The 18,780-nt window shown below is 40.2% G+C and overlaps 1 protein-coding gene across 1 annotated transcript in view; it reads right to left on the reverse strand.

The window, feature by feature from the left end:
• The window catches only part of HPGDS (hematopoietic prostaglandin D synthase), a 42,368-nt gene that overhangs the window by 12,686 nt on the left and 10,902 nt on the right, over window positions 1-18,780 (reverse strand). The window contains exons 2-4 of the mRNA XM_036762779.1: window positions 9,959-10,100; window positions 7,849-7,941; window positions 5,560-5,669 (exon numbers count right to left, since the gene is read on the reverse strand). Coding sequence (XP_036618674.1) covers window positions 5,560-5,669; window positions 7,849-7,941; window positions 9,959-10,091 — 336 coding nt within the window. The 5' untranslated portion in view covers window positions 10,092-10,100. The remainder of the gene's footprint in view (window positions 1-5,559; window positions 5,670-7,848; window positions 7,942-9,958; window positions 10,101-18,780) is intronic.

The following is an 18,780-nucleotide window of genomic DNA, read 5'->3' on the forward strand; positions in this document are numbered from 1 at the left end:
CATGCATATCTAAAGTAACAATAGAGGGAGAGATCTGGGCCCAATGACAATGTGAGGCTTGTGGCCTTAGGGGAAGGCCAGATCCAGCCTGAAGACTCAGGGACAGCTCAAGGGGGCTCCCAGAGACCGCACTCCAGACACAAGGGGGTTCCTAGATACTGTGCCCTCATCAGAACTACTTGGAAACATCCTGGTGTCATTCCGTTCTCTTGGGAATCCATAGTGTCCTTACTTCATGAGGTATTGATTTATTTTCCTTTGTCTGGAAATATTTATTCAGAAAAGCTTGAACTTTTTAAAATGCTTTAGAAGACATCTTCCTTTCTATTTTATATCTTCCCATTGATTTAACTGCTTGAGTTCCAGGTTTTTGCAGTATCTCTCAAAGCTGTCTCACATTGCTGGAGCCTCAGCTTCTGCCTCAAGGCACTGCTGAGGGGACAGAACTAGTCCCAGCTGTATGCCAGGATTTCTCCTACTTTCCTGGTGTAGCCCCACACACCCTTGGTCAGATGCCCCAGTTTCCTCTGTTCCTATTCATCTACCTCCTTTGAAAGTGGGAGGGAGAGGGAAAACTTGTTGCAACAGAATTGTGGGCTGAGATTAGGAACAGGGTGTGCTGGCAGAGACAAACAGTAGCAAGGAAGGAAATTGCTGAGTGGATCCCAGAGAACAAGCCTTTGGGTCACATGTCTGCCATTCCAGAGTTGATGGAGGAGGAAGTATCAAATGAGTGTCTTAGAATTAATCTTTTCTGGTATTAATTCATCAAGTTGTTAATGCATTCGATTTCTTGTTGGCTTGGCCTATGGAGACAGTTGTAATTACTTTGCTTCTTGTGCATATTTCTTATTTTGAGTAGTTTTGAGGGTTCAGGAGGGTAAGAGAAAAATGTATAGTCCTCCTTCTTATTAATCACATTGCCCTCCTTCCTGGCTATACATTTAAAAAATTTTTATCTTTAACATTTTATCTCTTCTCCAATTACATGAAAAACAGTTTTTAACATTTTTTTTGAAGTTTTGAGTTCCAAATTCTATCCCTCCCTTCCCCCCATTCCCTGAGATGGTAAGCAATCTGATATAGGTTACACCTGTGCAATCATGTAAAACATTTCCATATTGGTCATTTTAGGGAAGAAAATAAAATGAAAGAGAGAAAGAAAGTGAAAAATAGTATGCTTCAGTCTATATTCAGGCAATATTAGTTCTTTCTCTAGAGGTGGATAGCATTTTTCATCCTGAGTCCCTTTATGATTGTCTTGGATTATTGTATTGCTGAGAATAGCTAAGTCATTCACGGTTGTTCGTTATACAATATTGTTGTTACTTTGTACAATGTTCTCCTGGTTCTGCTCTCTTCACTTTGTATCAGTTCATGTAACTCTTTCCAGGTTTTTCTGAAATCATCTTGCTTGTTATTTCTTACAGCACAGTAGTATTCCATTACACTCATATCCCACAATTTGTTCAGCCCTTCCCTAATTGATGGGCATTCCTTCAATTTCCAGTTCTTACTGACTATGCATTTCAAGTAATAAATGTTTCTCTTCTTCACCTGTTATGACTATCTCTCTGAGAATGATGTCTTTGGAAGGTTTAGGGATAAAAAAGAGCTAACAATGGCTAATTAATATGTCAAAGTTAAAAAGACTAAAGTCCAGTTGAACATCAAAGTATGACAAAAAGTAATTACCTTCAGAAGTCACTTGAGAGACAGTGGGACATAGTGGGCAGAGGGTCAGGCTCTGCACCAGTAAGACCTGGGGTCATGTTCCACATACAGGCTGTGTGACCATTTGCAAGGCACATAAGCTAAGTGCTCTTCAGCTCTCAGGGAAGGTGACTATCTCCATTTATAGTTTCCTTACTCAGTACTTCCCTATACTAATGAAATCACGAGTACAATCCCTACTTCCTAGCCAGAACCTATTCAACCCCTTTGCTCTTACTAGACTGCAACTACTTCCCTCTTCTAGACTGTTACCTCTTAGAGGGCAGAGATGAGTCTTATTTAAACTTTGTAATAGCCCCATAATCTAGTGTGGTTCAGCATGCAACATATGATTAATATAGGCTTGTTGTGTTGCTAGAATGTATTGATCTAAATTCTTTCCCCTTCTCTTCCTTTCAGCATAGATGAATGAAAAGAACAATGGATTTGGGGTCAGAAAACCTGGGTTCAAATCCCAACCTGTGCTATATTGGGCAAGTAGTTTAATCTATCAAAGCCTTAGTTTCTTCACCTATAAAAAGAAGTTGGATTTGATGATTCCTAATGTCCCTTCTACCCTTCTATGAGTTAGTATTAAACAAATAGATGCTGCAGCAAATAATGAAGGCCACAAAACTGAAGACAGATCAACTATGTTATCATCACTGATTCCCTATCCCACTCCCCACAGAAGCTCTTCCAAACCTATTCTCTCCTCAAGCTTCCCATACCTTTTTTACAAGCTGAGGACTTCACCTCTTGCTTACTGGGGAAACTGAGCTCCCACTTCTCCAACTTCCCATGAACTCCCACTTTTTCCCTTCTTTTGACATAATCTCCCACTAGCTATTTTTCTTTGGTCTCTGGTAATGAGGTGGTCCTTACTCTTGCCAAAACCATCTCCTCTTTACATAAACTCTCAATTCTTCTTTCTCCCTCAGTAGATTACCTCTTCTCTCTCTCTCTCTCTCTCTCTCTCTCTCTCTCTCTCTCTCTCTCTCTCTCTCTCTCTCCCCCCCTTTCTCTCTCTCCCTCCATCCCTCCCGTTCTCATATTCAATTTCTCTCTACATATTAGTTTTTATTCCTTCCTTACAAACTTTCACTAGATTCTACAATTTCTTCAAGCTATCATTCCACATCTCTTCCTTTCTCAGCTAAACTCCTAGAAAAAGCCATCTACACAAGATACCTCCACTTCCTCTCTTCCCACTCATTCAACCCTTTGAAATATGGCTTCTGACTGCGTCACTCAACTGAAATGACTCTCTTTAAAGCCAGTCCGTGTCCTTCTTGACCTTGCTGCAGACTTTGACATTGTCAAGCGTCTTCTTCTTTTTGATGCTCTCTTCTCTGTGGGTTTTAATCACATTGCCCTCTTATGGTTCTCGTACCACCTGGCTGCTCCTCTTCAATACCCTTTGCTGGGTCTTCATCCAGATCCTGACCACTCCCCATATGTATCCTATGCAGCTCTTTCTTAGGTCCTTTTATTTTATTTTCTTCCTTTATACCATTCACTAGGGGTAGCTAAGTGGCACAGTGGATAGAGCTCTGGTCTTGGAATTGGGAAAACTCATCTTCATGAGTTCAAATCTGGACTCATAGACTTACTAGTTATGTGATCCTGGGCAAGTCACTTAACCCAGTTTGCCTCAGTTCCTCATCTGTAAAATGAACTGGAGAAAGGAATGGCAAACCACTCCAGTATCTTTGCCAAGAAAACCTCAAATCAAATCATGAAGAGTTGGGCACCACATTATGTCATTTGGTGATCTCACCAGCTGCCATGGATTCAGTTATCAGATCTATGAAAATGCTTCTCAAACCTATTCATTCAATCTTAATGTCTTTGCTGACCTCTTGGATTTTCAACTCTTAAGTCTTATTATTAGAAACTTGAAGAGACTACACAAAGCTACTGGAATGTTGTTTCATGACTATTGCTAAAAAAAAATAAATGGATCACCACCTTGGACACGTGTGTGTGTGTGTGTGTGTGTGTGTATGAGTGTGTGCACGTGTGCGCGCAAATGTATGCATGTGCATGTCTACACACACACACACATACACACACACAGGGTTGGACAGCAACATTGCCAAACCCAAAGCCCATTGTTGAGTCTATGTGTCTTCTGTAAAAACAACTTCAAAAACTGTGGCTTCCAAAAGTATATGTAGGAAGTATGACAGGAACGAATGGCTGATCAGAGAGATCAGCAGTGCAGTCTGAAAGGGAAAAAAAATTCTTTTATGAAGTCTCACAATGAATGCTCACAATACCTGTTATGTAGGGAAAGAAGTCAATTGAAGGGAGGGGAAAAGAAAGAAAGGTGATGACCAGTGCACACCCTAATGTTGCTTCAGACATAACTCCATGCAGTTGGCCTAAGGGTAGCTTCACTCTTTTTTTTTTTTTGGAGGCGGGAAGGCAAAGCAGCTGGGGTTAAGTGACTTGCCCAAGGTCACACAGCTATAAGTGTCAAGTGTCTGAGGCTGGATTTGAACTCAGGTCCTCCTGAGTCCAGGGCCAGTGCTCTATTCACTGTGCTATCTAGCTGCCCCTAGCTTTACTCTTAATGAAGAAGTTCCTCAAGATCTTTCCTCCACCAATATTCTGCTCTGCACTGCCTAAAATCTTTTTAACAGGAGACAAAAATTGTCATTCTACATTTATAAAGAAGAGGCTTAAAACATAGGTGTCCTCCTGAGAGAATTTATACATCACTTTGAACTTCCTGTAGACAAAGAGCACCAGATAGCAGAATCTTTCTTATTCTGGTGGGGGGATCTGTCAGCAAATAGAAGAGTATTGCCTCTAAAGGGTGCCTAGGGAAGAAGAGACCAGGAGAAGGAGACACCAAAGAGGCTACCCAAGGCCAACCCTGGCCCACTTATGTCTGGATAAAAAATTGTTTGCTTTGCATGTTCACTCTGTGACACATTTTGTGGGAACTGTCCACCTGAGCAGAATGAAAACTTGTCGAAAAGAAAATAGGAAGCCCAGATCCCCACTGATGCAACAGAGTTTTCCTATCCCAACCGCCAAATCAAGAGAAGGTGGTACCCTGTATTCTACAATGGGAAAATGGGAAAATACACTGGATGCAATAAGCTCGAGCCATAACTCTAAACCAGCATGTCAGGTAGATGACTCTCAATGCTTGTGAAGAATGCAAAATATGGGGAATATTTACAACAATTGGGAATTGATGGCCTTTGAATAAATTTCATTGCATCATTTGTTATGTAACTGAAGATAGGAACGGCATGGTGCATGTGTGGGACACCTAGGATTTGTGGGTAGCACCCGGTGTGTGAGTGGGGTGAGTGGTGGGCAAGAGGAGAAGCAATGTGATGGATTGATGAGAGCCTAGAGAACAATAGTCATTTCACCTCTTTCTGGGGCCTATTTTCTTCATGTATAAAATGAGGGAGTTAGGTAGTCTAGCAGATTCCCCAGGTCTCTTCCTGCTCCAAGTTATTTTGATAACTTAAGTTGCTTAACTTTCACATGTTCACATATGACTTAGACTATCATATGAACATAATATCTTAAAATTTTCATTTATATATGTCATAAAACATACCTGTATACATACATATATAATGCATATATATATATAAATACATAGCTATCTGTATATGTATGATGTGTTGCATAGGTGTGTACTCAGACCAGTGATTCCATTAGGTTAGAGAATTCCCAGTGACTTGCCCAGGGCTATTCAGCCGATATGTGTCAGAGGTGAAATCTGGACCCTCTGAATCAGAGGCTAGCCTTCTATCTACTATACCATGCTCCCTATACATAGTGATTATTTTTGCGTGTAATTCATGACATTACTTTGATTTCCTGTTTTTTCTCCGCCCAAGGAAACCTTGACATGAAGTCATCCAGCGTATCTATGATGGCGTCAACTTGACATTGTTCCAACTCTGTCTTCCCCGCCAGACCTATAAAACAGAGAAAGCTTGCTACAGCTCCAGAAAATCAATTGCTATAATTTATTCTTTTGGGGAAAGGGATACATTGAATATTTACAAAGTTTTTCAATGGTGCCTCTGCCTGGATTCCAGGGGTTTAATATAATTTGCATGTGTGTGGGAGGGAGCAAGGAGTGATCTTTAAAAGAAAATTTTCCGTACTCTTCGTTGGGGAAAATAAAGCAAACTGTCATTGCTAGTCCTAAAAGCTTTTGACATCGAGGCTAATTTAGCGTGAATCAGTAGTTAGAATATCTCTCTAGAGTGTGCCTATTTTTTAGAACAGGGATTCTTTACCTAGGCATCCTTGGATAGATTTCAGGGAGTCTGTGAACTTGGATGGGGAAAAAATGCACATCATTTTACTAACCTTTGGTTTCCTTTGCAAACCTATATATTTTATTTTCTGCATGCAAATACATTATTCTGAGAATGGCTCCATTGGTTTCACCAGCCTGCCAATGGGGTACATTATACAAAATAAAACAGTTAAGTTCCCTTGACTTAGAGTATCAATAGCAACCATTTGGCCATGGCTGAAATCCAAACATTCCATGCTCAGTGTTGGTCCCAGCGACTGCTCTCTGGAGGTATGATCTTCAGTCTTTATCTTTGATTTTCCTGCAGAAGTGCTCTGGCACATTGCTTGGGAACCATTCCCCTTTTACATGAATCAATCAATACATTGCCAGGCTCTTTAGCTTCACTTAACACTTTGACCCAGGGGTGAAGTTTGGATTCAGTCAAGGGGCCACACTTGAGGACCTACAGGGTCATACATGACCTCAAGGCCACAAGTTCCCCACCCCTGCTTTGACCACTACTCCCCAGAATGTGCATTCCCATCTCCTGCTAACTAACCTCTTACTCAGCCTTAGAAAAAATACTTTAAACTACTTATCCTTGAATCATTCCCCTCCTTCTATGGGATCCCATTTTCTTATACTTTTCCTTCTCCTTCAGATTATTCTATTTCTTTCAATCATTCTCCCCCAGTCACTGAATCATTGTCCTCATCTTTCTTCAATTCCTCAAATCTTTCTAAATATCTCCTCCCTAAATTCAGTTTCTTAGTCTTCTTTACAAATCCCAAACCCTTTGAGTCACACTCACAGATTTGTCTCTTATTTATTTCAAATACTTCTTTTTCCTTTCCCCTCTCTGTTAGAGGCTGGGAATAGAATGATCATTACTGCTTCCCTGTTCTGGTGACTCACACAGGCTTAAATGATACTGCCAGAAAAGACCTAGAAAGCATTACTGACATAAAATTGTGAACAGGAAACCAAAGACTTTAGGGGAACTGATAGTATTTTATTTAATGTTGCCCATTAAGCACAAGGGATTCAGGAAATAAAGGCAGATTTTTTTTTTTTTTGAAATAAACTAAGAAGCTGGTGTATGAAAATGAGGTTTTGATTTCTACACCAATGCTTAAAATATAGGAATTACAGGTTCCTGACCAGGGACCTAACAAGGACTAGTAAGAATCTATTTGCTTACAATATTGCAAATCTATTTTTTTTTAAAGAAAAGGCTTTGAACTAAAATGTAAAGGAAAGGGAAAAAACTGTTGAAACATATCCACTAATCTACATATGACAGAGAAAAGCTACCATAATGGATGAAGAATGGCAGTTGAGACTTCCACGTATTCAAAGGAGACAGAATCCAAAAAAAGGACTAAAAACAATAAAAACCGTAGGACTTAAACGACTATACACAATGTACAAAATATGGCTACCAGCACATGAAAGACACTTTCTGCTCTTGGGGATTTTTTTTGGTGGGGTGAGGCAATCAGGGTTAAGTGACTTGCCCAGGTTCACACAACTAACAGACTCCAGGACTAATGCTCTATCCACTGTACCACCTGGCTGCCCCTACTTGGGGAATTTTTATGAACAAGTAGCAGAATGCAATTAATATTTGGATCAAGAGACTATAAGATCTTTAAAAGCAGTTACTTTATTTACCTCTGTAATCTCCACTGTCCCTAGCACAGTATTACATTTGTAGGTTCTCAGTATATATTCTTCCAATAAATAGACTTTGGTATTCTTATTCAATACAGGACCTAAATGCTAGTGCTTTTTATTGCCCAGCCAAAACAAAATGCCTATAATAGCAAAAATCTTAAATGCATTACCTGCTTCTCTGGCCAAAAACCTTCCTATGGCAAGACTTTGGTGAAGGGGAACTCCATCAACTTCTAAAATTGGAATTTTCCCAAATGGAACAGCTTTAAATAAAATAAAATAAATCAATAGTTAATGTACAAAGTGAAAGTACAATGCAACTTTTTTTCAGATGAGTCATGGAGATTTTTTCAATATAAGTCAGTAGCGATGAACTCTTTAGCAAAAGGTATGAGGGAAAGCTCAGAAGTTTTTAGATCTGATCCCAAAGCTTCACTTTCATGATGGCACCACATGTGCCAGGAAAATGACTAGGTCCCATTCTTGCAGCTCTTACTACCTCTTAAGCCAGCCTGGTATCAACTAAATGAATAAACATTTATTAAGTACCTATTTTTTGCCAGGCAGTATGCTATAGGACTGGGTTTACTAAGATAAAAATGAAATAGTTCCATGCCCTCAATGAGCTTATAGTCTGCTATGTATTGAGAATGGCAGCCAGGAAAGGCAATCACAGGAATTATGAGTAGGACCAAAGAGCATCAGGTTTTCATGCCCTTTCCAGTACCAATGGTAATATTGCTTTGATTATCAGTGAGCCACCAAGAGTAGTTGTCCGTTTGTAGTGGTTGTAAACGTGCTTGTCCATTTGCTTAGATACACCATATCAGGTAACGGTTTTTAATTTCAGGTATTTCAATTTTTAAAAATTTCTAAGATACAAGCTGTTTTGTTTTATTGCTTTATTTATTTATTCATCCATTTATTTATTTATTTAATTGAGGTAAAGACTCTTTATGTATTTGCAAGATTGTTCTAGTAAACAAATCTTTCACATAGCGTACAAGTCCCTACTCCCAACTGCTGAAAATGGGTTGGGACAAACTCCAGCTCATATCCTGGGGCAGGCATGGCGTAGTAGACAGAGTATTCTTGGAGTGAGAAAGAACTGAGTTAGAAGCCCACTTCAGGTGTGACCAGTTAACCTAATCAAGGTTTCATCAACTCTAAATTGTAGAGACTAAAATGAAATAATGGCCTTGCAGTTGGAATATGAATTATGGCATTCTGAGAAATTAAAATGAACTCTTAGTTCTTTGATTTATATTAACTGAAAAAAAAATCCCACTGACTAAATGCCAACATTAACACTTAGTCCACAAACTTGCTACCTAAAAGAAAGAGTCATGGTGTAAGAGGAAAGAGGGCCTCTCTTCTCTGCTTACTCTCTTCTCTGTCTCTAACTTCTCTGGGCCTGAGATCCTCATCGGAAAAAAGGAAAGAGTTGAGTTAAATGATCAATAAATTCCATTATAACTCTAAATCCCAAGTACTCAGTGAGAAGTTTTGCTGAATTTCAGCCTTTAAACTTGGGGTTACACATTTCACCTACATAGTTTTCATTTCTTCATCTGTAAAATAAGGATTTTATAACCATGAAGAGACAAGCAAAGCGCTGATTGTGGCATGGTGGATAGAGAGCTGGCCTTGGACTCGAGAAGATCTGGGTTCAAGTTCTGCTTCTGACATATACTGGCTCACCCTGAGCTCACTTAATCTCTCAGGGCTCTAGACAACTTCCAAAGACTTTAAGTTTCCACAAAGGTACCAATCTGCATTGCTAGAAGTAGGTCCATACAGCTAATGAAATATTATGTATGGCCCTAAAAATGAAAAGACAAAGTCTAGCTAAGACTAGGTATCAGCTTCAGTAGAAAACCAAAATGTCAGAATAAGAAGAAACTTCTTTAAAAATATTTTTCAAATGAAATATATGCAAACTCTCTGGCCTTTATGATATTCATCTGAGCATTCTTTAGGACTTGAGGGATGCTCTCTGTTATACCTACTGGCTTCTCTTTCCTGGCACAATATTAAACATATGTGTGCTAATCCAGTCCAGTGGTCAAAAATAGCCTCAAAAAAGTGAGATTGTGGGTGCTGATAAACTGAATGAATAATCAGCTCTTGCCATTACCCAAAAGTTGGAAATCATTTTTTACAATGTTTACAGTATTGCCATGTTACCATTTTAAATATAGGAAGAAACTATCATGGTTCTAATCCCCATTGGTCAAATCATTGGTCAAGAGGCATCAATGTCTTACTTATTTCACTTACTTCCTTTGACTGCCGGCCAGTCATCTTGACTTATCCGATGGTCCTCATACTGTATGTCTAAGTAGGCAAAAAGGTAGCGAATAATTTCTGCTCTCCCTCTCATGTTAAAATAAATGAGTTTGTAGTGTGGCATGGTACAGTTCTGAGAAAGAAGAGCAGGAAAGTTTATTTAAGTAGTATTCTAGAGAAAAAGCAACACACATAATTCAACAGTACATTTGATTAATCACTTCATTGCCTCCTTTTGTTTTTTTCCAGAAACCTCTTAATTTATTGTAACCTCGGCCATGCTGTAAATCCAGTGTTCTGAGCATTAATAAACATTCATTTATTAAAAAAAAAAACAAAAACCTCTAGTGTCTTGTCTCTCCCATAAAATTTTATGTCATAAAAATAGGTTTTCATGTTTTTGTCATTTGTAAAACTGACATTCTCCTGATAGAATTGACAATGTATTTGACATTGACCTTGATGGGGTGAAGTAGGACTGGCTGAAGTCCCTAAGAGCTCGCCAAGGTGAGGGTTGGGGCTTCACAGACCACGGACGCGTCCAAAGTCGGCTTCCCTCTGAAGACGTCCCATTGCGACCATTACAAGATGGCGACCGTTCCCATCCTCACAAGGAAATCCTGGGGGGGGCGGATATTGGGATTCTACTGGCGAGTCCTTGCCCTCCAACCAATACAGCAGGGAGTGGGGGGGGGCTCACACACACTCAGCACTACCCCATCCTCCGGCTGGCCGTGCTGTCACCCAAAGCTTTTCCTTGACCTGATGGCTTTTTACTCACACCCTTCTATCAGGAGATACATCCGGACTGCTCGACTCGCAGGGGGTGATGTCAACCAAGGCCACAGGGAAACCAGCCCGGACTTCTGGCTTGGGGAGTCTGGGGCTGGCAGATTGGCTCTCTTTTACATCCACGATCAAATACAAACTCTGCCATTTACAATTCTTCATAACCTGGTGCCTTCCTACTTTTCCAGACTTCACACACATCACTCCCCTCAACATAGTCTATGATCCAGCCACGTTGGCCCACTTGCATTTCCTCCAACATTCAGCCCTGGTTGTCCCCCATGTGTGGAATGCTTTGCTCCTTCACCTCTACTTCTTGGTCCCCTGGCTTCCTTCAGCATTCAGAACTATACCACCTTCCCAGTCCTTCCAGATGCTAGTGCCTTCTCTTCTCAGACTACCTTTCATCCACTCTGTATATATCTTCTTCTTCTTGTTTGTCCTTTATTCTCAAAGAGTACCATGACATCAGAGAGGTGATGCCATGACATGCAAGTGAATTGGAGTTAAGTGAGGGAGGGCTGTGCAAAGTCAGCAGCCTCACTTTCTCCTCTGGAGCCGTCTGGGTCCAGTGGCAAGATCTAGATCAGAACAACTGGAGGTGACCCCATATATCTTGTAGGTACACGTTTATTTATATGTTGTCTACCCCAATGAATGTGAGCTCCTTGAGGGAGGGTATGAGGTTTTACCTTTCTTTGTATCCTTAGCACTTAGTACAGGGCCCAGCACATAGTAAGTGATTAACAAATGCTTGTTGACTGACTGACACAACAAATCATCCCTCCATCCCCTTTTCTCTAATCACTACCTTAATTTAGGCCTTCTTCACCTCTCAAGTTTGAAACCTAGGTGTCATCTCTGACTCCTCACTTCTCTCAACCCCACCCACCCCTTCAAACCCCCATTCCCTGCCAATTTCCAATCTGTTGCCAAGGTCTATTGATTTTACCTTCATGACATCCCTTACCTATACTGTCCTTTCTCTCCTCTGACACTGGGGGGCCATCTCCAGTTGTCCTGATCCATATCTGGCCACTGGACCCAGATCGCTCCGGAGGAGAGAGTGAGGCTGGTGTCTTTGCACAGTCCTGCCTCACTTAAATCCAATTTACTTGCATATTATGGCATGACCTTCCTGATGTCATGGTCCTCTTTGAGAAAGAAGGACAAACAACGACAACCTCTGACACTGCCACCACCCTGGCATATGCCTTCACCACCTCATGCCTGGATAATTGCAACAGTCTGCTGGTTCTTTTCTCTGCCACAATTCTCTCTCCACTCCAGTTCTTCCTCCACTCAGCTGTCAAAGTGATCTTTCAGTATAGATTTGACCATGTCACCCTTCTACTTAATAAACTCCAGTGGTTCCCTATCACCTCCAGATTTTGTTTGGCTTTCAAATGCCTTCATAACATGGTTCCCCCACCCCCACCTTTCCAGTCTTCTAATACGTTACATCCCTCACACCCACATACTTTATGATCCATTGACACTGATTGATCCTCCAACAAGAAACTCCACCTCATAGTGTTGGGCGTTTTCACTGGCTGTCTCCCATCCTGGGGTGCCCTCCCTCCTTATCTCTGCCTCCTGGCTTCCCAGGTTTCTTTCAAGTCCCAACTAAAAATCCTACCTTCTACAAAAAGACTTTCCTGATCTCCTATAATCTAGTGCCTTTCTTCCACTGATTACCTCCAATTTATTCTGCATATAGCTTATTTGTACATAGTTGTTTGCATGTTGTCTCCCCCTTTAGATTAGGAGCTTTTTGAGAACAGGGACTGTCTTTAACCTTTCTTTGTATCTCTAGTGCTTAGCACAGTGCCTGACACATAATATGTGCTTAATAAATATTTATTACTAACTGACAGTTACCAGAGCTGCTTCTTTGGTGTCCCAGAGTCAAGTTTCTCCCTTCCTCAATCTGTCATCTACACAGCTGCTGAAGTGTTTTTCCCAAAGCTCTGGTATAACCATGCCCCTCATGGACTCAAACAACTCCAGTGAATCTCAGGATTAAATAAGAACTCTTCTGTTAGAAATGTAAAATCTGACTCCAACCTAACTTTCCAGCTTTGTTGTACATTAACTCCTCTGCACTCTCTGTGGTCCAGCTAAACTAGCCCGGCCATTCCTTCCACACAAGTTTCCTATCTCTCCGTTTTTTCACTGGCTGTATTCCACGTATGGAATACCCAACTTCCCCACCTCTACCTCTTAGAATATCAAATTTCCTTTCAAATCAGCTGAAGTGCCTCTTTTTTCATGAAGGCTTTTCTGGTACCTCAGCTGATTGTGACTCCCTGCCCCCCCAATTATCTTGTATTTATTTGCATATATTTTGTGTATCTTTGTATGTAAGTTGTTTCACCAGAGCAGAATATAATTTCCTTGAGCACAGACTTGTTTTATTTTAACCTTTATACTGAATTGTGTAGTACAGTGCCTGACATATACTTGGTGTTTGATAAGTGTCTGCTGTTCCTCAAACAAGGCACTGCATTTCCCAAGCTCTCCCTCCTTGTCTCTGCCTGTTGGCTTCCCTGACTGCCTTCAGGTTGCAGTTAAAATCCCACCTTTTTCAAGAAGCCTTTTCCAGTCTTCCCTAAATGTTTTCACTCTGAGTTTTTATAACTATAGCTTGTTTGTACATGTTGTTCAGTCATGTCCAACTCTTCGTGACCCTCTTTGAGGTTTTCTTGGCAGAGATTCTGGAGTGGTTTGCCTTTTCCTTCTTCAGCTCGTTTTACAGTTGAGGAAACTGAAGCAAACAGTTAAGTGACTTGCCCAGGGTCACACATCTAGTCTGAGACTAGATTTGAATGCCCTAAGATGAGTCTTCCTGACTCCAGACCCTACCCACTATACCACCTAGCTCCCCCTGTCTGCACATAGCTGTTTGCATGTTGTCTTCTCCATTAGATTGTGGGCTCTGTGAGAATAGGGACTGTCTTAGCCTTTCTTCATAAGCTTGGCACACATAAGCTCATGGTAAATACTTAGTAAATACTTGTTGACTAACTGATGTAAATAGGTAGTTCCCTCAAGGGAAAAGTGAACTCTAACTAAACAACAAATGGGAATTCCATGTTTTGAATTGTTAGTGTTAGTATGAGAAGCCAAATTCCTATCACACAAATTTAGATTTGGAAAATTTCCCATTAGTGTCCTCAAACATACAAAGAATTTACTTCCAATTTATAATTTTGACCCAGAAAGGCTAAAATTGGAAGTATCCTTGGGTGGGCAGAGTCTCTAGCTACACTACCTCGGTATTTGCTGGAAATAGTAGAAATAATAACTCATATGAACTTCATTTTATCCCTCAGTTTTCCATTTAGACTAATACACAGTGATGTTACATACCCCTGTCACTCTGGTAACCCCTGCTGTTATCACTGCCATGTCAACAAAAATAGCTTATTCTGCTGGACCTAGTCTGGTGTGGTGGCATGAAGAGAAATGGAAATAAAGAGCCTCTCATGTGGTCCACTCCTCTCTTACCCAGAGCATCTAACTATGCCATTACCATTTAATTAACAATTGGAATTTGCCAGCCAAACTAAATACAGATGAATGGCAAAGACTATATAATAAGAAAAGCATTAGCAAACGCATTTGGGGGAAGAAGGGGGTGAAACCAAGATGGCAGAGTAAAGGCAGAGACTTGCCTGAGCTCTCCTCAAAAACCCTCCAAATACCTTTAAAAATGACTCTAAACAAGTTCTAGAGCAGCAGAACCCAAGCAAAGATGGAGTGAACCAAATTTCCAGCCCAAGACAACTTGGAAGGTTGGCAGGAAATATCTGTTGCACCAGGCTGAGAAAAGAGGGCAATCCAACAAAGGACATGTCAGTGCAGACTGGGCCCCCCCGCAAACCCAGAGCAGGCCTCAGGCAACTGAATCATTCACAGTAGTGGTGGTTTCCAAACCTCTCAGCCCACAGACACCAGGGACAACTTAGAGGGTCAGCAAGAAAAGTCTGTCATGCCAGGGTGGGAAGGGAACTAGAGCTCTCAGCCCATAGACAGTAAGGGGATCAAACAACTTGTCAGAAGGGGATTACAGGGGTCTCTTTGCTAACACTGAGACAGGACTCTGTTGCTTTGCTCATACTTGGATCTAGGTCACAGTCCTGGGTGACAGACCGAGGTGAGGAGGAGTACTAGCATAGCAGAGCTCGCAGCCACAGTGGAGAGGGGACCCTCATCACATTTCCAGGACAGAAAAGAATGCTTGTGGTTGCTTGTAGACCGGAGCACAGGCCCGGAGAGTAGAAAATACCTCTCATTAGAACATACCACCTTGGAAAAACTGAAAACTTACAGGTCCCTAGAAGTATCTCTAAAAACAACTGCACAAAAGCTTGAGACAGTGTACTTTCCACCCTGGAAGCAAAGCCCTACTTTAAATAAACTGGCAAAATGAGCAAACAATGGAGGTGGGGGAGAAGAAAACTCTGACTATAGAAAGTTGTTATGATGACAAGGAAGATCAAAACACACACTCAGAATAAGATAGAAAAATCAAAGCTCCTACATCCAAAGCCTCCAAGAAAAAATATGAATGGTCTCAGGCCATGGAAGAGCTCAAAAAGGATTTTGAAAATCAAGTAAGAGAGGTAGAAGAAAAATTAGGAAGACAAATGAGAGTGATATAAGAAAACCATGGGAAAATAGTCAACAGCTTGGTGAAGGAGACAAAAAATACTGAAGAAAATAACACCTTAAAAAACAGACTAGGCTAAATAGCAAAAGAGGTCCAAAAAGCCAATGAGGAGAAGAATGCCTTAAAAAGCAGAATTGGCCAAATGGACAAAAAAAGTCCAAAATCTCACTGAAGAAAATAATTGCTTAAAAAATAGAATGGAGCAAATGGAAGCTAATGACTTTATGAAAAACCAAGAAACACTAAAACAAAACCAAAAGAATGAAAAAATAAAAGACAATGTGAAATATCTCATTGGAAAAACAACTGACCTAGAAAATAGATCCAGGAGAAATAATTTAAAAATTATTGGACTACCTGAAAGCCATGATAAAAAAAAAGAACCTGGACATCATCTTTCAAGAAATTATCAGGGAAAACTGCCCTGATATTCTAGAACCAGAGGGTAAAATAGAATTGTAAAGAATCCACTGATCATCTCCTGAATGAGATCCCAAAATAAAACTGCCAGGAATATTATAGCCAAATTCTAGAGTTCCCAGGTCAAGGAGAAAATATTGCAAACTGCCAGAAAGGAACAATTGAAGCATTGTAGAGCCACAGTCAGGATAACACAAGATTTACCAGTTTCTACATTAAAAGATTGGAAGGCTTGGAATACGATATTCTGGAGGGCAAATGGAGCTAGGATTACAAAAAAGAATCACCTACCCAGCAAAACTGAGTATAATCCTTCAGGGAAAAATGGATATTCAATGAGATAGAGAACTTTCAAGCATTCTTGATGAAAAGACCAGAGGTGAATAGAAAAGGTAAACAGGAAAGGGAAATCATAAGGGGCTTAATAAGGCTAAACTGTTTACACTCCTACATGGGAAGATGATATTTATAACTCATAAGACCTTTCTAATTATTAACGTAGTTAGAAGGAGTATATATAGACAGAGGGTACGGGTCAGAGTTGAATATGAAGGGATGATATCCAAAAAATAAAATTAAGGGGTGAGAGGGGAATGTACTGGGAGAAAGAGAAAAGTAGAGGTAGAAAATTATCTCACATAAAAGTGGCAAGAAAAAACTTTTACAGTGAAGGGGAAGAGGGGGAAGGTAAGGGTGAGTGAGTGAACCTTACTTATCAGAATTGGCTCAAAGAGGGAATAACATACATAGGCAATTGGGTATAGAAATCTATCTTACCCTACAGGAAAGTAGGAGGGGAAGAGGAATAAGGGAGTGATAGAGGGGAGGGCAGATTTGGGGAAGGGGTAGTCAAAAGCAAAACACTTTTGAGGAGGGACAGGATAAAAGTAGAGAGAGAGAATAGAATAAATAGAGATAGGTGGAAAGGATGGAGAGAAATACAGAAGGGGATTACAGGGGTCTCTTTGCTAGCGCTAAGGCAAGACTCTGTTGCTTTGCCCATACTTGGATCTAGTAACCGTGAAAAAAATTCAAAGCAAGTTTCTCTGATAAAGGCCTCATTTTTCTAACATATAGAGAACTGTCAGATTTTTTAAAAAATAAGTCATTCCCCAATTGATAAATGATAAAAAGATATAATCAGTTTTCAGATGAAATAATCAAAGCTAGCTATACCCCTGTGAAAAAATATTCTCACTATTGACTGGAGAAATGGAAATTAAAACAGTTCTGAGGTACTACCTCATACCTATTAGATTGGTTAATAGGACAGAAAAGGTAAATGGCAATTGTTGGAGGGGTGTGGGGAACAGGAGACATTAATACACTGTTGACCAAGCTGTGAAGTGATTCAACCATTCTATAGAGCAATTTGGAACTATGCCCAAAGGGCATACCCTTTGACCTGCAATGCCACTACTCAGTCTGTATACCAAAAGATATAAAAAATAGAAAGGAAAAGAACTTACATGTACATAAATATTCATAGCAGCTCTTTTCTGTGGGTAAAGAATTAGAAATTGAGGGGATGTCCATCAATCAGATAATGGCTGAACAAGTTATGGAATATAATTATGATGGGATACTATTGTATTATAACACCTGATAAGCAGGATGCTCTCAGAAAAACCTGGAAAGACTTGTATGGACTGATGCAAAGTGAAATGTACCAAGCACAAAGTAATAGCCATATTGTAAGACAATCAGCTGTGAATGACTTAGCTATTCTCACCATACAATGATCCAAGACAATTCAGAAGGACTTGTGATGAAAAAGGCTATCCATCCCCAGAGAAAGAACTCATGGTGTCTGAATACAGATGTAAGCATATATTTTTTAATTTTTTATTTTTCTTAGTTTTTTTGCCTATGTTTTCTTTCAAAACATGACTATTATGGAAATGTTTTGCCTGACTACATAAGTATAACCTATATTGAATTGCTTGCCTTCTCAATGACGTAGGGTGGAGGGGGAAGAAGAGAGAGATTTTGGACCTCAAAGTTTTAAAAACAAATGTCAAAAATTGTTTTTGCATGTAACTGGGGAATAATTAAATATTAAACGAATACAAAAACAAACAAAAATTTTTAAAAAAGAAAATGCATGCTGGGAAAAGCCCCTGCATTGTATGACATATCAACACCTCAGAGGGTGATATCAGCACTCATGGGAAGGCTAGGAGGCATTTCAAATCACTTACAAATACAGTCATCACTTCCACATCTGACTTTCCTCATTACAGTTTCAATATATGTTGGGTCAGCCAACGAAACTAAATGGGAATTTGGGGGAAGTTTTGTGGAAGTCACAAACAACACTCAAAGGCCAGCAGACAACACAGAAAAGGTTTAGAAACTCAGAAATATATGTATAGTATCATGTAATAGCAACATATTTTATCTTTATTTATTTATTTTGGGAGGGGGGAAGGCAAGGCAATTGGGGTTAAGTGACTTGCCCAAGGTCACACAGCTAGTAAGTGTGTCAAGTTTCTGAGGCTGGATTTGAACTTGGGTCCTCCTGACTCCAGGGCCAGTGCTCTACTCACTGCACCACCTAGCTGCCCCATATTTTATCTTTTAACACCATAAATATGCACAATTTTTCATCTTCTCTCTTATGAAGGAAAGGCCAAAAAACTTTATGTGGATTTTCCAAATCGTGGGTTCACCATGCCCTGAACCCATGCAATGTGGAAGGGAAAACTACTGTCTATAAACACAGGTGATGGGAAAGATAAATGACAATGAGAAAACAAGTGAGAATTCTATGGTGAAATAGAAAGTGATTGATTGAAAATGAACACTTTGTTCTATAAGAAGGGGAAACACAATGGAGCCCAACTCTCAGTGGGGGAATAAATGCCTAGAGAACAGGATCTGGGCTGCATTTTTGCATCCCCATCACCTGGCTCAAGAAGCTTATGGT

Source organism: Trichosurus vulpecula, chromosome 6, assembly GCF_011100635.1.
Source record: "Trichosurus vulpecula isolate mTriVul1 chromosome 6, mTriVul1.pri, whole genome shotgun sequence".
Lineage (NCBI taxonomy): Eukaryota > Metazoa > Chordata > Mammalia > Diprotodontia > Phalangeridae > Trichosurus > Trichosurus vulpecula.